Source organism: Anas acuta, chromosome 15, assembly GCF_963932015.1.
Source record: "Anas acuta chromosome 15, bAnaAcu1.1, whole genome shotgun sequence".
NCBI classification, from domain to species: Eukaryota; Metazoa; Chordata; class Aves; order Anseriformes; family Anatidae; genus Anas; species Anas acuta.
The window spans coordinates 8,612,583-8,629,771 of NC_088993.1; the positions used below are offsets into that span (position 1 = coordinate 8,612,583).

The 17,189-nt window shown below is 36.6% G+C and overlaps 1 protein-coding gene across 4 annotated transcripts in view; it reads right to left on the reverse strand.

The window, feature by feature from the left end:
* Positions 1-16,212, reverse strand: part of SNX29 (sorting nexin 29) — a 133,715-nt gene extending 117,503 nt beyond the window's left edge. For 2 of the 4 annotated variants that reach the window (XR_011101751.1, XM_068699831.1), the window contains exons 1-5: positions 15,791-16,209; positions 10,733-10,797; positions 9,916-9,968; positions 5,877-6,001; positions 613-793 (exon numbers count right to left, since the gene is read on the reverse strand). Coding sequence is in view for 3 of the 4 variants with exons in the window: in XM_068699831.1 (XP_068555932.1) it covers positions 613-793; positions 5,877-6,001; positions 9,916-9,968; positions 10,733-10,797; positions 15,791-15,797 (431 nt within the window). In the remaining variant the exon portion in view is untranslated. Of the gene's footprint in view, positions 1-612; positions 794-5,876; positions 6,002-9,915; positions 9,969-10,732; positions 10,798-15,790 lie in introns of all 4 variants that reach the window. The other 2 variants (XM_068699833.1, XM_068699832.1) reach the window with 1 other exon arrangement.
* Positions 16,213-17,189: the final 977 nt, after the last annotated feature.

Here is a 17,189-nt window from a genome sequence, read left to right on the forward strand (position 1 = left end):
ACAATACACAGTAAATTATTCTCACAGTAACTCTGTAACAAGAAGGCTCGCAAATACATACAAAACCACTTCCAAATAACCTGCAGGACCAGCTACATATTGCTTGACCGGTGGAGCTTCAAAATTACAGGGTGAGCAGATCCAAACAGGCAACAAACAACTACTGTGGAATTGGTAAGATCAAGGCTGCAATAATATGTTATTTTATTAGAGGGGGAAGGGCTATTTCAAAGCCCCTCTCATTACGCTATTCAGGTCTCAGGGTGGAAAACTGTTGGAAGAGTAGGGAAGAGTGTCAGGAAGGAGAATGGAAATTAATATGAGGATAGGAAAATATATTCTCACATGTAAGCATGAAGCCAGTTTCAGGTTACATGTTGATACAGGCACAAGACACCGTATCTCAATGGCTGTCAAAATTTCAAAAATAAACACAATAAACATGTGCATCACTAGCACAACAGTTAATATGGTATATTATGACAGCTGTATCTGGGGGTTTTGTTTGTTTGGCTATTTTTTGTTGTTTTTGTTTTTTGTTTTTTAAATCTCCATATTTCATTTGTCAAAACATGCACATTTCCAGCATTACAATGACATCGAATACAGTACCTAAGTCGATTCTTGTCTGCAAGCAGCATATGAACATATCTTTCCAGGGAATGTTCATTCAGTGCACAGCGCAACCAAGCCCGGCCTCTGCCAATATCTGTAGTAATTGTCTTTAAAGAGTAAAAGCGTTGCAGTTCGTGTTTATTCAGAACTTCTTTCACATAGTACCAAAACACTGGCTCTGGGGGGAAAAAAAAAAAAAATAATAATCCATCTTAGCTCTTTTACCTGTTTTACTTTCTATCAAAATTTATTTTGTGAGTTTCATTACATATAATTTCAGAACCAACATTGTTACACACAGTAAATCATCTCCTATCATGTAATTTTATAAAACAAGAAAATGGTATATAACTTGTACAAAAGGTGAATCATTTACCATCTTTGTATAACTCCTCAGTTAAATAGGTTATTTATTTCTACAGAACTTAGGCTACTTAAGCACTTCAAACTTTTTACTTCACTAAAGAAGCCAAACATATCAAAGGATTCTATCTTACATCTTGAAACCAAATTCAAATTTTCAAGTGTATTTAAGCTAGTATATCATTCATAAAACAGGTTCACAGGTTCAGCTGTAAATATACTATGCAATGAAAAAAAAATGCTCTAAAATGCTATTTTGCTGTCTATTATGAAACGATAGAAGCAAGGTCCAAAGGAATGGGAAGCTCCATAATTTGTAGACATGCAAGTGACAAAGTCAAGTGTTAAACTGAAAAGGCAACAATACCCCTTTCCACTAAGATACTTTCCTTGCGATTTCTCAATTGCAGGTAACAAAAATCCACATCAGCAATTGTACATGCACAATAGAACACCTAGTATTTCAGGTATTCCTGTTTCTTAACTGAGTAAGAACACAATTTAAGGACATACTTATCCCAATTGACCTCTTACCATTTTCTTAGGGGGGAAAGAAGAACCAAACATCAGATAATTCACCAGTTGAATCATTACTACATGGTATAGCTTTGCAATCAATAAACCTGAATATTGCATCAAATACATACTTCTTGCAAGTACCTCAAAAACAATATTAACAAGTATGTTTATGTGGCTTTGATTTGTTATAAATAGAATTGTTCAAATAACGAGAAGAGTTTGAAAGCTATTTTTTGATTTGAAAGCTATTTTGCAACATTTTAAGAGACTGAATTTAAGGAAGAGAGGTTTTTAAGAAGAAAAAAACTGAGAAAACTAAGCATTCCTCAAAGTTCAAAACAACAATCTGTTGAGGAAAATATGCAGACACTCCTTTTAACGGTTTAATGGAAGTCTTCACTCTTTTCTAAAAAAAAAAAAAAAATTATAAAACAGGGAAAATAATTCTGTTGTAGGACTGAATGGTGCACTATCACCTCAAATATTATGCTGGCCTCTGATCATAACCTCAATTTAGGCAGCATAAAAACCTCCACTCATTTATCCCTTCTCTAAACCTTTTTATTGAAGTTACAGTTTTAAGAAAAGGCCTTCCATGATGTTTCTCTTTCTATACACTAAATAAAGAACATGCAATCAGGTTTTGAAGAGGTTTTTACAGGTTATGACTTCTGAAGAAACCTGCTGATCTGGGGGACAGTTCTGTTTATTAGTCTCCACAGAAAACTATGAGATTAGCAAAATTTACGCTGTAATTTTATAAACCTAAACAAACAGGTTAGACTCATTTACTTGAAGTTTTGCCAGTGAGGTTTGACACCCATGCAAGAACAACCCAGAGCTGTTTTAAATGAGGCAAATGTGTGAAGCAAGGGAACCACAGAACTGACAATCACAGAATTGCTGAGGTTGGAAGGGACCTCTGGATGTCATCTGGCCCTGCCCCTGGGCAGGTTGCCCAGGACCACATGGGATGCAAACTGTAGGACCTTACAGACAGATTAACATGCAAACAATAAGGATGTCCACAGAATATACAAGAGCATGCAAATATTCTATGTTCTACCTCTTCGACTTCAACTTATTTTATCTGCATCTCAAAGATAAAGTGTGTGTTTATCTAAAAAAAAAATAAAACAGTTCTTAAAATGCCAGATTTGTATCAAGATAACAGTGATTTAATTGTTTTATTGTTTCCTACAAACAATAAAATTTTTGTCTGTGTTGCTAAAAGTCAAAACAATACTGAAGAAGGAAGTGAAAATAATACTGGAATAGAGGAAATAAGTACATTACCCATGTGCTTAGCATGAGACTCAGTGTTTCCTGGTATTTTTGATTATTTACAAATATCAAGGATTTTGACAAGCTTCAAAATTTGGATTATCATCAGTTTTTTAATCAAGATCTATCTGACAGAAATTAAGTGGAGGCATTCTGTACCCTAAGTCCCTCCATGATATACTTACTAAAAATAGTGATCTAAGGGACATTTTCAGACAATAAGTTACTTTCTTTGAGAGTAAAATTAAATGAAAATCCAAGTCCTAACTGTCGATATTAATTTTCATAACAAATAATTCAATACATATTATTATTTAGAAGTTAAGATTAATTTTAATTTCAGTAATATACAATTTGGACAACTGCACCATAGGCAAACCCTGGTTATGCAATACACAAATATTAATCATTTTGTGAAAACAGTTAATGTAATTTTAACAGTATTGCAGTTCCAATAACTACAATACCCCATATTGCATCATTAATCATCGTGAACCACTAGCTATGTCTCAAGTTTAGAGCATAGACAGCATAGAGATCAGTTCTGAACACAAGCTCGCTGCCTTCTTATGCAAAGAAAAGAAAAGAGAAAAAAAAAGTAAAGAAAACTCTGCAGCCATTGTGCATTTTTATGTCTATTCTGTCAATTGTTACATATTTCTCATAAGTATCTCATGGTAGAGATATTTGGAAATATTAATTCTTTCACTTTTAAGTGAGAGTATCATTAAATGAAATCAGCTACAATATTCATTCTCACATAATCTTTACTGAAGTTAAATGAAGAAACTCTCATCTTGTTACAAATCAGAAAGAATGTAGTTTTATTGTTTGTTGTTGTTTAGTTTGCTTAATATATGAGAATAAAGAAGTTGCATATGTCTCTCTTGCCTATGCCATAAAATGATACCGAATCAGATTGCTATTAAGAATTTTGTTGTTGTTTACTTGAATATATATTTAAAAAAAAAAATTAAGCAAGACAAATGATAGGTTCAATCAACTACAACTGAAGTTTCTAATTAAAACTTTAATTTTCAAATAAGTTAAAAAAAAATGAAGATCTTAGATGTGAAGTGAGTACCCCACGTTTTTAAACTTCTTGGAAGAGAGGTTTGTTATGAGCTACCTGTAAATTTCAAATAAAAAACACTGCCGGATAATTTTGCTTTTCAACTGTCAAAGGCTGAATATACAGCCTAAACAGCAGTATTCCACAATGTTAAAGAAAAAAATGACACCTGTGACTATGTTAGACAGAAACTAATATAAATCATACCAAAATAATTTGTCTGAAAGCGATAAAAATATGGAGGTACCTTGCAACTAATTTCAGAAAAGAAATACTGTAACTGGCAAAGATAAATGCAGTGGAGGCCAGTAATCTCCCTGTGTAAAGTACTAAATAAAGTAATGAAGTAAAAGGCTCCTCGTTTTAGTCACTGTACAGCATTCAGTTTGATTGCTACATAGCAGCCCTGATTTTGTTCTTCAACTTCAATACATTCTTTTTACTCCTTAAAAAGCTTAAGGAACGTTTCCTTCCTTTTCCTTTCCCCAACCATAAATAACTTCCCTGACCTTCTCCTCTTCCTCCACATCACATCACTGACAAGCTCCCAAATAAGACAGAGGACAGCCATGTAGCTAAATTGTTAAGTTCCCAAGTAGCCTAGATGCATCTTTGTACATCTTATGACTAACATCTCAAAAGACAAGACCAAAGATGTCATACACCCTTTATGTTACGAACAGATGAGAAAAACAGCAGGGTTATACAGAATGCATAAAATTAAAAGATGCATCATTTGCATAAATCATAGAAAGCATAACACAGGTGAGCATTCTCTACATCAAAGCATAAGACTATCACCTACAAGCCAGAGGAAAAGAAAAGAACAGACAACTAAATCGCTACCCGTTAAAGTGATAAAATAGAACGAAAACTACCTGGAGAATGAATGGCACCACAGAGTACCTAATCCCCAATTACAAACACTCACAAGGAGAATAAAAGCATTCAGGAGAGCTGAAAATCTGCAAGGCTTATGTAAACAGATGATTCTTTTTTTTTTTTTTTTTTTTTTTTATTTGTTCATTTAGTCTGCCCGTTACTAAGTAAAAGAGACTTCCAGACTTCTCTAAAAGCATAGTTTTTTCAACTCCCCAAGAAAGCAAAGTCTGAAGGATCTAACCGATCAGCAGGAAAGTCAGCACACAAGAACAACATTTCCCCCTATCATCAGCTGGAAACAAGCCCCTTGTTACAGCAATTTAAGAGCACCAATATATCAACCTACACATAAAGTGTTAACATAAACATTATTACATGCAACTGTGTGGTGGAATGGGAAGTTATGGTTGGAGATCAAAGCATTTTAACAATTCCAATATCATAGAATATTAAAAAAAGAAAAAATACCACACTGTGTTACATGTTTTGAAAGCCAAAAAGAAACGCTTCATTTTAAGATGTGCATACTGGTTAGGAGAAGATAAAAGATGTGCTGTATGTTAAACTTCACCACAAAACTAATGAACACCTGCACATACTTTTGATAAAGCACACAAGCTGAGATTTAAAGTGAAAGAACAAAAATAAAGATACAACTTTTTCAAAATACGTAAAAAGTAATTTAAAAAAATGTCTTGGCTATCCACCCAATAAAAACAATATAAGTTTTGCTTTTAAAATGACATTAATACTTATGGGTTAAGCATATCTGATGCTACAGAAAATTGCAGTTAAAGAACAGAATAAGATAAGGTTAAAAATGAAACCACTGGAATATAAACAACACAATTACACAATGTTCATTCCTAACAGATGTCAAAATATATTTGTCAGTGATATTATTCATGATGGAACTGTAGGAAGTAAACATTTTCAAGTACCAAAACTCCTACAGAAGCTCAGTATGAAAGTTAACCACTGGATTAAAAGAGCAATAACCATTTTCACTGCTTAACAAGATTCCAAGTATTCCACCAACAGCTGACAACTTGGTTCACTGCTCAAAACTTCCATTAGAAATCTTATCACTTGCGCTTAACAATTTTTTTAAAAAATTGAATGGTTATGATAAGTGAATTACCTGTTTCAGTTTTACTGGAGAAACCTGCTGCCTGTTTGATTGCTGCTGCTGTTAATGCTAATCCTCGGCTCCTCCTCAGACCGTGCTGTAACACAGCTTCAAACTGAGCACACAAACAAGTGACTCTGCAACAGAATTTTAACAAGAAATCCTGTGAAAAGCACAATCAACTACATTTCTCTATAACAGATTTACTCCAAATCTCTGAGTAGAGAATGTAAAGGTGAACCCTTATTTTATGCATAATGAAGATCCTTTGTATGCACTAATCTCATTATTGGCAAACAGTAAAACATAGCCATAGTCTCATCACGGCTATTCAAAGCTGGGGCACAAATTACATTTAGAAGAATTAGCAATCACTTTGAAAAATCATCCACACCGGCTATAGTGTTCGTTAACCATGGTATTTCAACTCTGGGTTGCCTACTTTTAATGCAATGCATATGTGAAAACATAATTATATTGTCATAAATGTACTATGTACTACACAGGCACCAAATGATTTTCTGAAAATATACTAAAATGACCTATACTGTACATGACCTGTACATTGTAATTCAAGCCTAGGAAAACAATTAAACATTTTAATGTCCCTCTTACATTTTAGGCATAAACTATGCTTCCTTATGCCAAAAACAAGAAGCAAGATTTTCTAGTGATGCATTTAATCTTCAGCTTCTGATGTCATTCTCTGTTATACTATTTATAAATTCCCCACCCCACCCCCCCTTTTTTTTTTTTTTATACATAACCCAGTTAACATATCAATTTTTACACAAGTATTAAAACTGTGCCCTTGCCAAAACCAGTAATATTATTGTAACCTACAAAGAATAGTAAGGCTTAAAGTATAATGGAAGTTACATGGCCAACAAGGAATTTGCATTGGTTTTCTTTAAATGTTATTAAGTAAGTAACACTTAAGGTTTAAGTTTTAAGAGAGGTGTCACCCAGCTGCCAAAACTGGTTACTAAAAGGAAGGAAAGATACTTGAACTAAAATATCAAGCAATTAGATAAGAACAGCTGATAAAGTGGCTGAGGACTCTGCCTGTGCGTTCCAGGAGAACAGAGTTCTATTCAGGGACACAAAAAAGCACAGGATATCAGGAGAAGCACTGAAAGAGGACAGAAAAATTTGCATGTCTACCATAACTGCCTGGGCAGTACAGCTTTTAAGCATGTACATCTATGTTAGGAAAACTTAACCTGCAACACTAATGAAGTAGAATATCGTTCTAACAGTTCTCAAGAAGATTTTTGAGCAGTTATGATTACTTTTTGCTAAAAATAACCACTGCTGTTAAAAACGGAAATTCCAGCAGATAAATGACCAAAAAAAAAAAAAAAAAAGTCTACTTGACTTTTCAATTCAGAAAAAGCAGAACAGAAACTGGTTTCTGTGAACCATGTTATTAAAAATCTACATGCACTGAGAAAAAAAGCAAGAAAACCATGCAGCATTTTATAGATTTTAACCATTAGTAAAACAAGATACAAAAAAATATTCTGCAATGCCCAATACACATCGTGAATTTACTAGATAGTATCATGAATGCATGTTAAATAAAGAAATGTAGAAAAACAGAGTAATAATCTAGACTACTAGACATAGTAGCACTCTGAACAATTATAACCTCAAAGACAAAAAAAGCTCAGAGTACAAAATGTGGAGAACCATGGACTTCACTGGATTTTTATCTAAACTCTGAGCCTATCTTCAAAATTATCTCACAAGTAACAATATACCATAGTAACAATCCAAAATGCAATGAAATTAAATATCTATGTATCCATTAATGCAATTTCCACTTCCTCCTGAATGTTCTGAATGAAACTATGTAGCTGTAATCCATTATTCTGCATGTCCACTGAATTCTAAGGAAAATATAAGTAAAATCTGGTCAGCGTTTTATCTGTTGAATTGCAACTCCCACTGTTTATCAGAAGCTAAATATTAAAGGCCATCCCTCAAAGTATTAAACAACTGCAGCAAAGTAATTCCTCAGTTTGTGTGAGCCACAAAGCAGAAGTTTTATATCCAGAGAATGTGTTCTACAAAGGAAGTACTTCCATCACACTGAGTTTATATAGCCTGCTAGACAGGCAAACCATTGTCAGTACACCATCTCCCATTAAATAAACAACAGAGATTAAAGAACAATCTCTAGCGGATGCTTCTGTGCCAACAGCTACAGCTGTGCAGTCACTAACTGCTGGGTGCTTCAGTCCCACCATCACTTTATCCCAACATGCACCTTCCTGCTACCTCCCTTGCACCAACTTCTGTCCACCAAACTGAGCAAACCCTCCACTAAACTGTTCCCACCACACCAGTTGAACAGGACACTACATTATTTCCAAAAATAACGTAGGCCAAAACAGCTAGGGAGAGGACGGAATGACAGTAGTACCCAAAAGTCAGGCAGGATTAAGCTGCCGTGGAGTAGCATTACCCTGGAGTTTCATTACAGTTGCATTTACAAGCTGCTCCCGAAAGGTGAAAAAGATGAAACAAAAAGCATCCTGAAAGATGTTCCTCTCATCTCTTGTTGCTTCTTCCTCCTTCTTACTATTTCCCATTGCTTTCCACTGCACGATCTTCCCTTCCTTGCAGGGACTCTAACATTCACCAGATATTTTATGGAACTGATTTCAACTCACTTGAATGGCAGCAAGTTATCTTTTTGCATTACTACTACTTCTGTTAAATTAATTCAGAGGGGACTGGATGATCAGGAATTACATAACAAGGTGGTGCAAGTGCATAGTACTGAAGTCAGGAACCTTAACAGGGTATCACAGAATGCTTTGGGTTGGAAGGGACCCTTAAAGATCACTCTGCCCAACCACCCTGCTGTGGGCAGGGACATCTTTGGCAAGATGAGGTTGCCAAATCCCATCCAACCTGACTTTGGATACTTCCAATGATTGCACATCCACAGCTTCTCTGGGCAACCTGTTACAGTGTTTCACCAACCTCATTGCAAAAAATTCCTTCCTTATATCCAATCTAAGTCTCTCTTTTAGTTTAAGAACATTGCCCCTTGTCCTGTTACACTACAAGCCCTGGTAAGAAGTCATTCTGCATCTTTCTTATAAGCTCCCTTTGTATATTGAAAGGCTACAGATACATGAAGCCTCACCCCTCCCTTTAGCAGCAAATAATTGTTTTGCTGGCTTTCCAGAAGCAATGAAACCACATCCTTAGACATATTCTTAAAGACTGCATTGGGAGGGGACTGGAAAGAAACAATCGTATACATAATTCATAAGTGGTCAGTAGATAATTAACTTTCCCAAAACGCAGAGTCAAACTTAAAGGACATTAAAAAGGGGAAAATAAACAACTGCATTTAATCCTGCAGTTTTATTTGACATTTTTTGATAAGTCAAATTCTGAGAAACCATGATACAGAAACACTGCAATCCCTGTCTGCCAGTTTTCTTCTTAAAAACCTTTGAAACCAATAAGCCATATCCAACAACAGGTGCAACTTTAAATGACAGTTTTTTGACTTGCAGTAATAAAAAGAAATAACCTGTCATACAGAAAACAAAGGAAAATAGGTTTAAATGTGCCAGGAATAACGAAAAAAAGGAATGAAAATTTTCTTTATGAGTATGTGTTAAACACACTTGACACTTAAGCATCAAGCTACACAAAACAGAGTAATACAAGGTAAAAGACACATTCATTTTAGGAGAGTTTTGGGGGAAAACAGGCCCTACTAGTCTCATGTTCAAGCCTAAGAATTCAATGCTTAGTCATTAACTCTACAGCCACTTAAACATTTGTAACTTCATATTGAAGAATCTTCTTTGTTAAACTGTCAAATTCATGTAACAAGATGAAAAGTTCAGAGTCCTGCATTAGTGTCTACACAAACAAAAGGAACAGTTTTTTATTTAACGTTTTTGTTTGTTTGTTTTGTGGTGCTTTGGTCTTTTTTTTGTATTAAGTTTTTTGTGCCCTATGGTTTGGGTCATTATGATACATAATCTGAGCATATTAACAGTTTCTTCGACTACTTTACCTGCTATCAGAATCTGAAGCAATTTCTTTTCTTCCTCCAAATCGTATTTGACACTGAAATAAAAAGATTTTAAGAAGTTTTTGTTACGCTAGGACACTCAATATGCCGAAATACTTCCATTTAAGAATCAAAAAGGAAACAAAATAGAGTATGGGCAAATACAGCCTGCAACCAAGAAGTGCTTTTTACCATCATGCTCCACTAACAGACTCCTGCGGTTCACATAATTCTTGCTAGCCAGAACAACACACCTTCATTTCCCAATGAAAAAAAAATATATATTACTTCTGAGTTTTAAACATATACCCACAAAAACAAACAGTGAATCCTACTTGGCTCAGTGCTACAATTAAAGAAGAATCAATCTCTGTAAAACATTTGGTTGGCTAACTTTTGAGGCATTCTTTTACCTCACAAACTCTCTTAAACTGAGTAAAATCTATGAAATTCTACTTGCTAAACTTCACATTGATACGAAAATCAATCTCATCTTTACTGTATTTTAACCCATTCATTAAAATCCTACTGTGAAGAAAAAAAGTTGCTACTGTAACATTATCCAATTTAGCTTTGCAGGACACTACTATTTAACTCAGACATAGAATATGTATTGCAAATATAATTTGTCTACACAAGAACTTTAAACAAGCAATGCATAATAATCATTTGCTAGCAGACACAAAAACTCAGTAGTACTGTATGCAAGACAAGATTTCTTCTTTATCTGGTAAGAAGACAGAAAGACAGACAGACAGATCCTGCCAGTACTGACAACACACAGTATGTATACTGTAGAAATATTAATTGGATTTCTCACCTGTTTAACTGCATCCAGTAACCGTTCTAGAAGAAACTGTCTTTTAGTGTCATTGTTCTGTGAAACTGAAAAATCAACACAGTTATATTATTAAATAAACACTGTTTTGAGAAAAGTAGATTGAAGTCAACATCAGCACTGTGAAAAATTTTCCTCATATGCCAGTTATTCCATTAAATTTATTAATGTATTTTCTCTACGTAAAATGATGTGGTATAGGCCTGTATTTTGATGTTTCAAGTAGTGTCTCTCTAATATGCAGGAATACTGTCTGAAAAACAATCTAAAGTCTTACTAAAAATAAGAGTGGTTTCACGATACAAGGTATATTGCAGCAATATCAAAAATAATCTAATTGTGCACAGGCAGCACAGCTTGCTCCTAGCTTCTTAGCACAACCACCTGTGGGGCCATATTGCAAGGCTGGAACTGACCTAGTTTAAGATTTTTATTTTTTTTGGTTGGATTAGGTGTATGATGCAGCTCACCCTGCAACCCCATAAATTCTCATACTGGGACAAACTACCAGTGTGGTATATCATCAGAGCACAAGAAAAGAATAGAAAATGGGAAAGAGACAGTAAGAATACCCTGTTACTGCCAAGCAACCTTACTGTAGAAAGAGTTTTAAATTAGGTGAATGGAGAACAATTATTACGATAAAGCCCTTAAAATTTAACTACCATCACAGCCTTCTGCCAGATTAAAACCTATAAAACATAGTTTGTTACTGCACAAGCAACCACACAACACAACTGAGCCATTTCAACAACAAATACCATACTTTGCTCATCTAAACATGCTTCATAAACTCATGTGAATAGTACAAAATTTGATGTTTAATTAACCTACATTGCATCTACCATTTCTTATTCTGAGCTTGGGCTCAAAACATCCCTCAAAAATCTCTCTGACCTGCCTGTGGTTAAAGTTGTTCTATTCTCCTTTTTCTCTCAAAGGACATACAACTAATGTATGCACAGACTGAAAGCCAATTATCAAAACTCAGCAAGTTTCTCCAGATACTGAAAAATCAAGCAGCACACAATAAGACCTCTAGTAAAGAGGGCTATCAAATATACACGACTCTACCTCTTGCTGACCAGCACTGCCAGGTGCCAGCCCCAGGATTTCCTATCTTCATAATCCTATTCACAGGGGCTCACTTCTATCCCAGCAGGAGGGCAAAGAATTTGTCCTACTGAAATTACTCTTTGTTGCAACTTAAGCGTGGGGCTAGGAGGGGGAGTAAAAAAAAAAAGTCTGTAATACACATGATGCCTGAATAAAGACAAGAGGAAATATGTATGATTTAGGTGCTAAGCTTCACAATGCTTATTTGTCTGATTATAGGGAATTCTCAAGAAATTACAGTTCCAATTCTGAAGTCTGACTCAAACTGTGCAGACATGTGACTGAGGTTTGGTTCTGTTACTTAAATACTCCAATGTGCACAAACTCAGCTGAAAACACACACAGTGCTCAACACTAGCAGAGAACGCCAGAAACAAACCCTACACCAAGTAGGTTCTACCTTCCAAACAGTTACGTCATTATGAAGAGAACACTTAATTCATATAAACCTTACTACTCTACTGTGTGCTGCTTCAGAAATCAGTCTTACAAAATCATGCTCAGTGTTCTTATCATGCGCACATCGCCAAGAATGGAGACACACCCCTATGCATCTACTGCCTTATAATAAATCCCAGAACTGTAAAATAAAGAAAATGATTAAATCCCAACTTTTAATACAACTCTTTATAAACAGCAACATCAAACATACACAAACCTGGAGATATTCCACACTGTTTCAAACTCCTTCCTTCTACAGTCTTATGCTACCCGTGCACCTGGGAGAATAGGCATAACGCGACATTGCTCTTTACATTAAGGTTGAGATTACTTCTAAACAAATGCACGTAATTAATAAGACCCCGATCTGAAAAACATCTTTCAAATGAAAATACTAATGATGTGGCTTAAGTTTGTATTCCAAGTGCAATCCGGTTTTTAAATTTCAATCTCTTTGGCACCTTTCTATCTAGTTGATAACATGGAAATGGTTTGCAACTAGATACCAGACTCTGAACATAGAATACAGAAAACCCACAGAAGATGATCACTGTGCTAATTAATGTTCCAAAAGACTAAAGAACATGATATCAAACAGCCTTAAGTATACGCAGAGTGCAGTATAACGTCTATTTTGTCCTTATTGTACTTAAATTTGAGCTAATAACAATTATGACCGCACATGACGATGACCAATGATTTCCATAGCTAGTTCAGATCACCTTCACCGTTAACAGGCTTAGTAGGCCAATGAATGTCTATACAGAGGGCTGGCTGAGGCTGCTGCTCAGTGCAAGCCTGCAGAACTCAACTATTGCTCTGTTTAACACAAAGTTCATTGGTAGATGAAAAATAATATTCACAAAGCCTATGTTTTTTTGTCTTAGAAATTGAAACATTAAGATTGCTTTTTTCCCTCCAAGCAAAGGATAGGGTTTTTTCTTTGAAATAAACCTAGAAAATGTCGTACTCTAACAATGCTTGTAAATGGTACACAATTTTTAGAAGTTATTTTTGTCTCAATTAGATGGAATGTAAAAGCAAACCTCTACCAACTCTGTTAAAGATTTACCTCTTTCGCAGTCTTCATGATTTTCTAAACAAAGTCCTCAAACAAATATGCATATATTCACACACAAAAAGTACTAGCTGAGTGTGATCAACTCTAGTTAATTTAAAAAATAACAGTGTACTACAAACTGAGCAAAATACCCTTCTACTGATTGAGAAGAGCAGTAAAAGCTCCAATAACACACATAGAAATACAAAACATATAACGCAAAAGCCAGCATTACTCGGAAAGAGACTATATTTAGACTACCACAATAAAAAAGGAAGTTCATACATATGTCTAGAAATAATTGTGAAAACATAAGTATAAAATAGCAAAAACAAGAGACTCCTCCTATCTCCAATTGTTCAGTCAGAAAGTTAAAAAGAGTCTCAAGTCCTGCACCTGCCTCTGTAACCCTGCCATTCTTCGCTGTGATGGTCATGTTTTCCTGTTTTCAAAATAAACTTCTCTCCATGCTGTGACAGAAATATCCACACATATAGCAGAAGAAATTCACTATGCAAGTACAGGAAAACAGGATTTCCATCCAATTCTTTACAAGTATGGTTGTCCTCATCCCTGTATGTTTTTTTGTTTTGTGTTTTTTGTTTGTTTTTTTTTTAAAAAAAAAAAAAGAAGAAGACTCAGAATGCTCTTACATACTTCTTGAAGTCTTAAATGTAAAATTGCAGCCTGTAACTGCTTTTGCTTGCTCTAATACATTCGAAGGATACAAGTCAAAAACAACCCCAGGCCTGATTTACATACTACCTTGTAGTACTATACTATTGTGATTCCACTGCCTCATACTGAATTAGCCTTGTTTCTTGGGCAAAGCTGTCATAAAACTGACAACATCCCTGATTTTTGACAAGTATATAACTCTACTATCCCTGTGTAACTTACATTGAAAGTTTATTTTTTTCATCACTGTCCAATAAAACAGTTGTACGTAATTAATAGGTATTATTAAGAAATGCTGAAATCAACAGGAAGTTGCCTTCACATCCACTAGAAACACACCGTAGTTAAAAAATATGTGTTATAAATAGATAATGGGCATTAAGAAAGGAGGTCTTATACATATATTTTAGGAGAAACCCTTTTAATTTTCAGGTCTAAAATTGGGCGTGAAAATAAGTATAGACCATGGTGTTAAGTGGTAAAAAATTCACATAGGTCTTGGCAAGGGCTACATACGCATAGGTTATCCAACCACTTGGATTACTAGCCCTAGCATCACATCATGCATTATTATTTTTAAGCAATTTAATATTTTCTGTCCCCTTAATTCTGTATCTTTTTTTTTTAAATAACTACATTATGAGCCTTTCTTTATGCCACAAGAGGTGCCACCTTGCCTTTGAGTCACAAAACTGAATTGAAATGGAGCTCCAAAGTCACCTAGCCAGACTTAAGCACTGATTTGCACAAGGCCACTCCCAGCCTGAACTCATCATTGAAGGGCTGAGGTTTTCCATATGAAAATAATGACTCTCAAGAACTTCAGAATTAGGATTTAGTCTACGCTTTTAAGACCTGAAACATTCAAGAAACTTTCTTCTTCCATGGTTTGAAAGATTTGACTGGTACTTGCATTTTTCACAACGCTAATTTACAATTTTCCCCACAACAATCTATTTTTTCTTCACCTCTTTCGTAGTATTTCATTTTCTTCTTACTACAAAGGTGAGAACAAAACAGAGAAAAATACAGCTGTTTTCATTTTTGGTTTCATTTTCAGAAATGGCTGCTATTCCTAAAAAACATAATGTTTAGGTAATTCAGTTGGCTCTTCAATTTTTTTTTTCTTAGCATCTTTGGCAATCTCACCATGCCTCAAATCAGGATGGAAGAAAAAGCTATGATCCAATTCTCAGCGCAGACAACCCTCAGGGTTGGAGATGACATCCATCACTGAAGTTGTAGAAACAGAGCCATGAAAAGTATTTTCTAAAGTACCTCCCTTCTTCGTGGAAAAAATAAAAAATTTAAAAAAACTTATCAGTGTGCTTCAAGACATACTAAGTGCCACTGATGCTGTCACGGCAAACAAACCTGCTGCCCGTCAGAATGGACTGTCAGCCCAGTGCCTGCATCCCAGTCACCCCACCAGGGCTCACCAACTGCACGTTAGAAAGTCTTTATTTTGTGAGGGGTTGCTTCAATTTACTTTTGGCCGTTTATTTCCTGAGAATACCCCTGAGTCCTGCCGAGATAAAACATCCGTGAGGGGGCCGGGGCAGCAGCGGGGCGCGGTGATGGGGACGTTCGGGGACCCTTACCAAGGACCGAAGCTCCCCGCTCCCGCCGCGGGGGAGCACGGCCGGGAAGGGGCCGTTCAGGGGACCCCCAGACCGTTCAGGGGACCCCCAGGGCCACCTCAGCCCCAGCAGCCCCCCCAGAACCGGCCAGAACCCCCCACTCACCGCTCATGGTGCCCGCTGGGCTCACCACCTCCCTCAGCCAGAGCCGCTCCCACACGGCCCGGAGCCGGGCCGGTCCCGGCACACGCTCCACCCCGGAAAGCCGCCCCCCAGCCGCTCCGGAAGATAAACACGGCGGGGATAAACGAGGGCTTTGCACCGGCTGTCGGTTGCCGAGCGTGGCCCTCAGCGCCCGCAGGGCCCGCCCGGTCCCAAACGCCGTGAGGCGGCGGCGCTGAGGGAGGCGAGGCCGCAGCGCTTCGGGGCGCGATCGCGTTCCAAAAGCGGCCCGGGGAGTGTGAAACCTCCCTCCAGAACAACTGTCAGAGCTGATTCGAGGCTTTTCTGAACGTTTGTGGATTCGTTTTGAGGCTTTATGTCACTGTTCAGCCGCTGTGCAAATCAGAGAATTATGGAACTGAAAGGATCGCCAACTGCAACTCCCGGGTCCACAACGGACCACCCAAAAAATAAAAAATCTGTATGCAGTGTTGTGTGTATTTACCACAAGTTGTCTAGAGGGAATGGCCTCAAGTTGCGCCAAGGGAGGTTTAAGTTGGAAATGAGGAGACACTTCTTTTCAGAGCAGTCAGGCATTGGACCTGGTGCTCAGGGACAGGGTTCAGTGCGTGACATTGGTACTAGGGGGATGGTTGGACCAGCTGATTTTGAAGTTTTTTTTCCACCCTTAATGATTCTATGTTCTAAGTTGCTCCACACCATGCGGAGCAGCAGATCACAACCTTTTTTCTCAAGACTTCCTAGGTACAGCAATAATAAAAACTGTAATAGTCCTGTAGGCCTTTTTCCGAGTTCTTGGCTGCATGTGGGAGACCTGCACAGCTAACTCCTAACTGATCCAAACTGGCTGTGGTCAGCCACAAAGATGCTGCAATACGGATCGTTCATAGCGTTTGTGCAACTCGCTAGTCTTACAAGCTTATATTTTATCCTTCATGCAAGAACCTTAGATGGAAAGTTAGCTACAAACAAAACGATTGTTGTTGCAGTTGTTCAGGAATAACACTGGCTTAATACGAGGAAAATGACATTTGGGAGGCAAGGTGACACAAGTATATTCCTAATTTCAGGCCACATGATAGCCTACCATGACAGTATCTAATCAGCAGTACTTGTCCAAATAATAATAATAATAATAATAATAATAATAATAATAATAATAATAATAATAATAATAATAATAATAATAATAAAAGCTAAGTAAAAATAAATCTTTATAAGACGGTCTGAAAAAAAAAAAAAAAAAGTTGGTATTTAAAGGAAATTGTCCACCATCAGGATTACATGTGTGGTACTCCACAGCACCACAACTCCCTTTTATGTGACCCTGAGATCCTATCTGAGCTGGGTGGGACTCTGTACTCAGCAGAGGTACTCATCA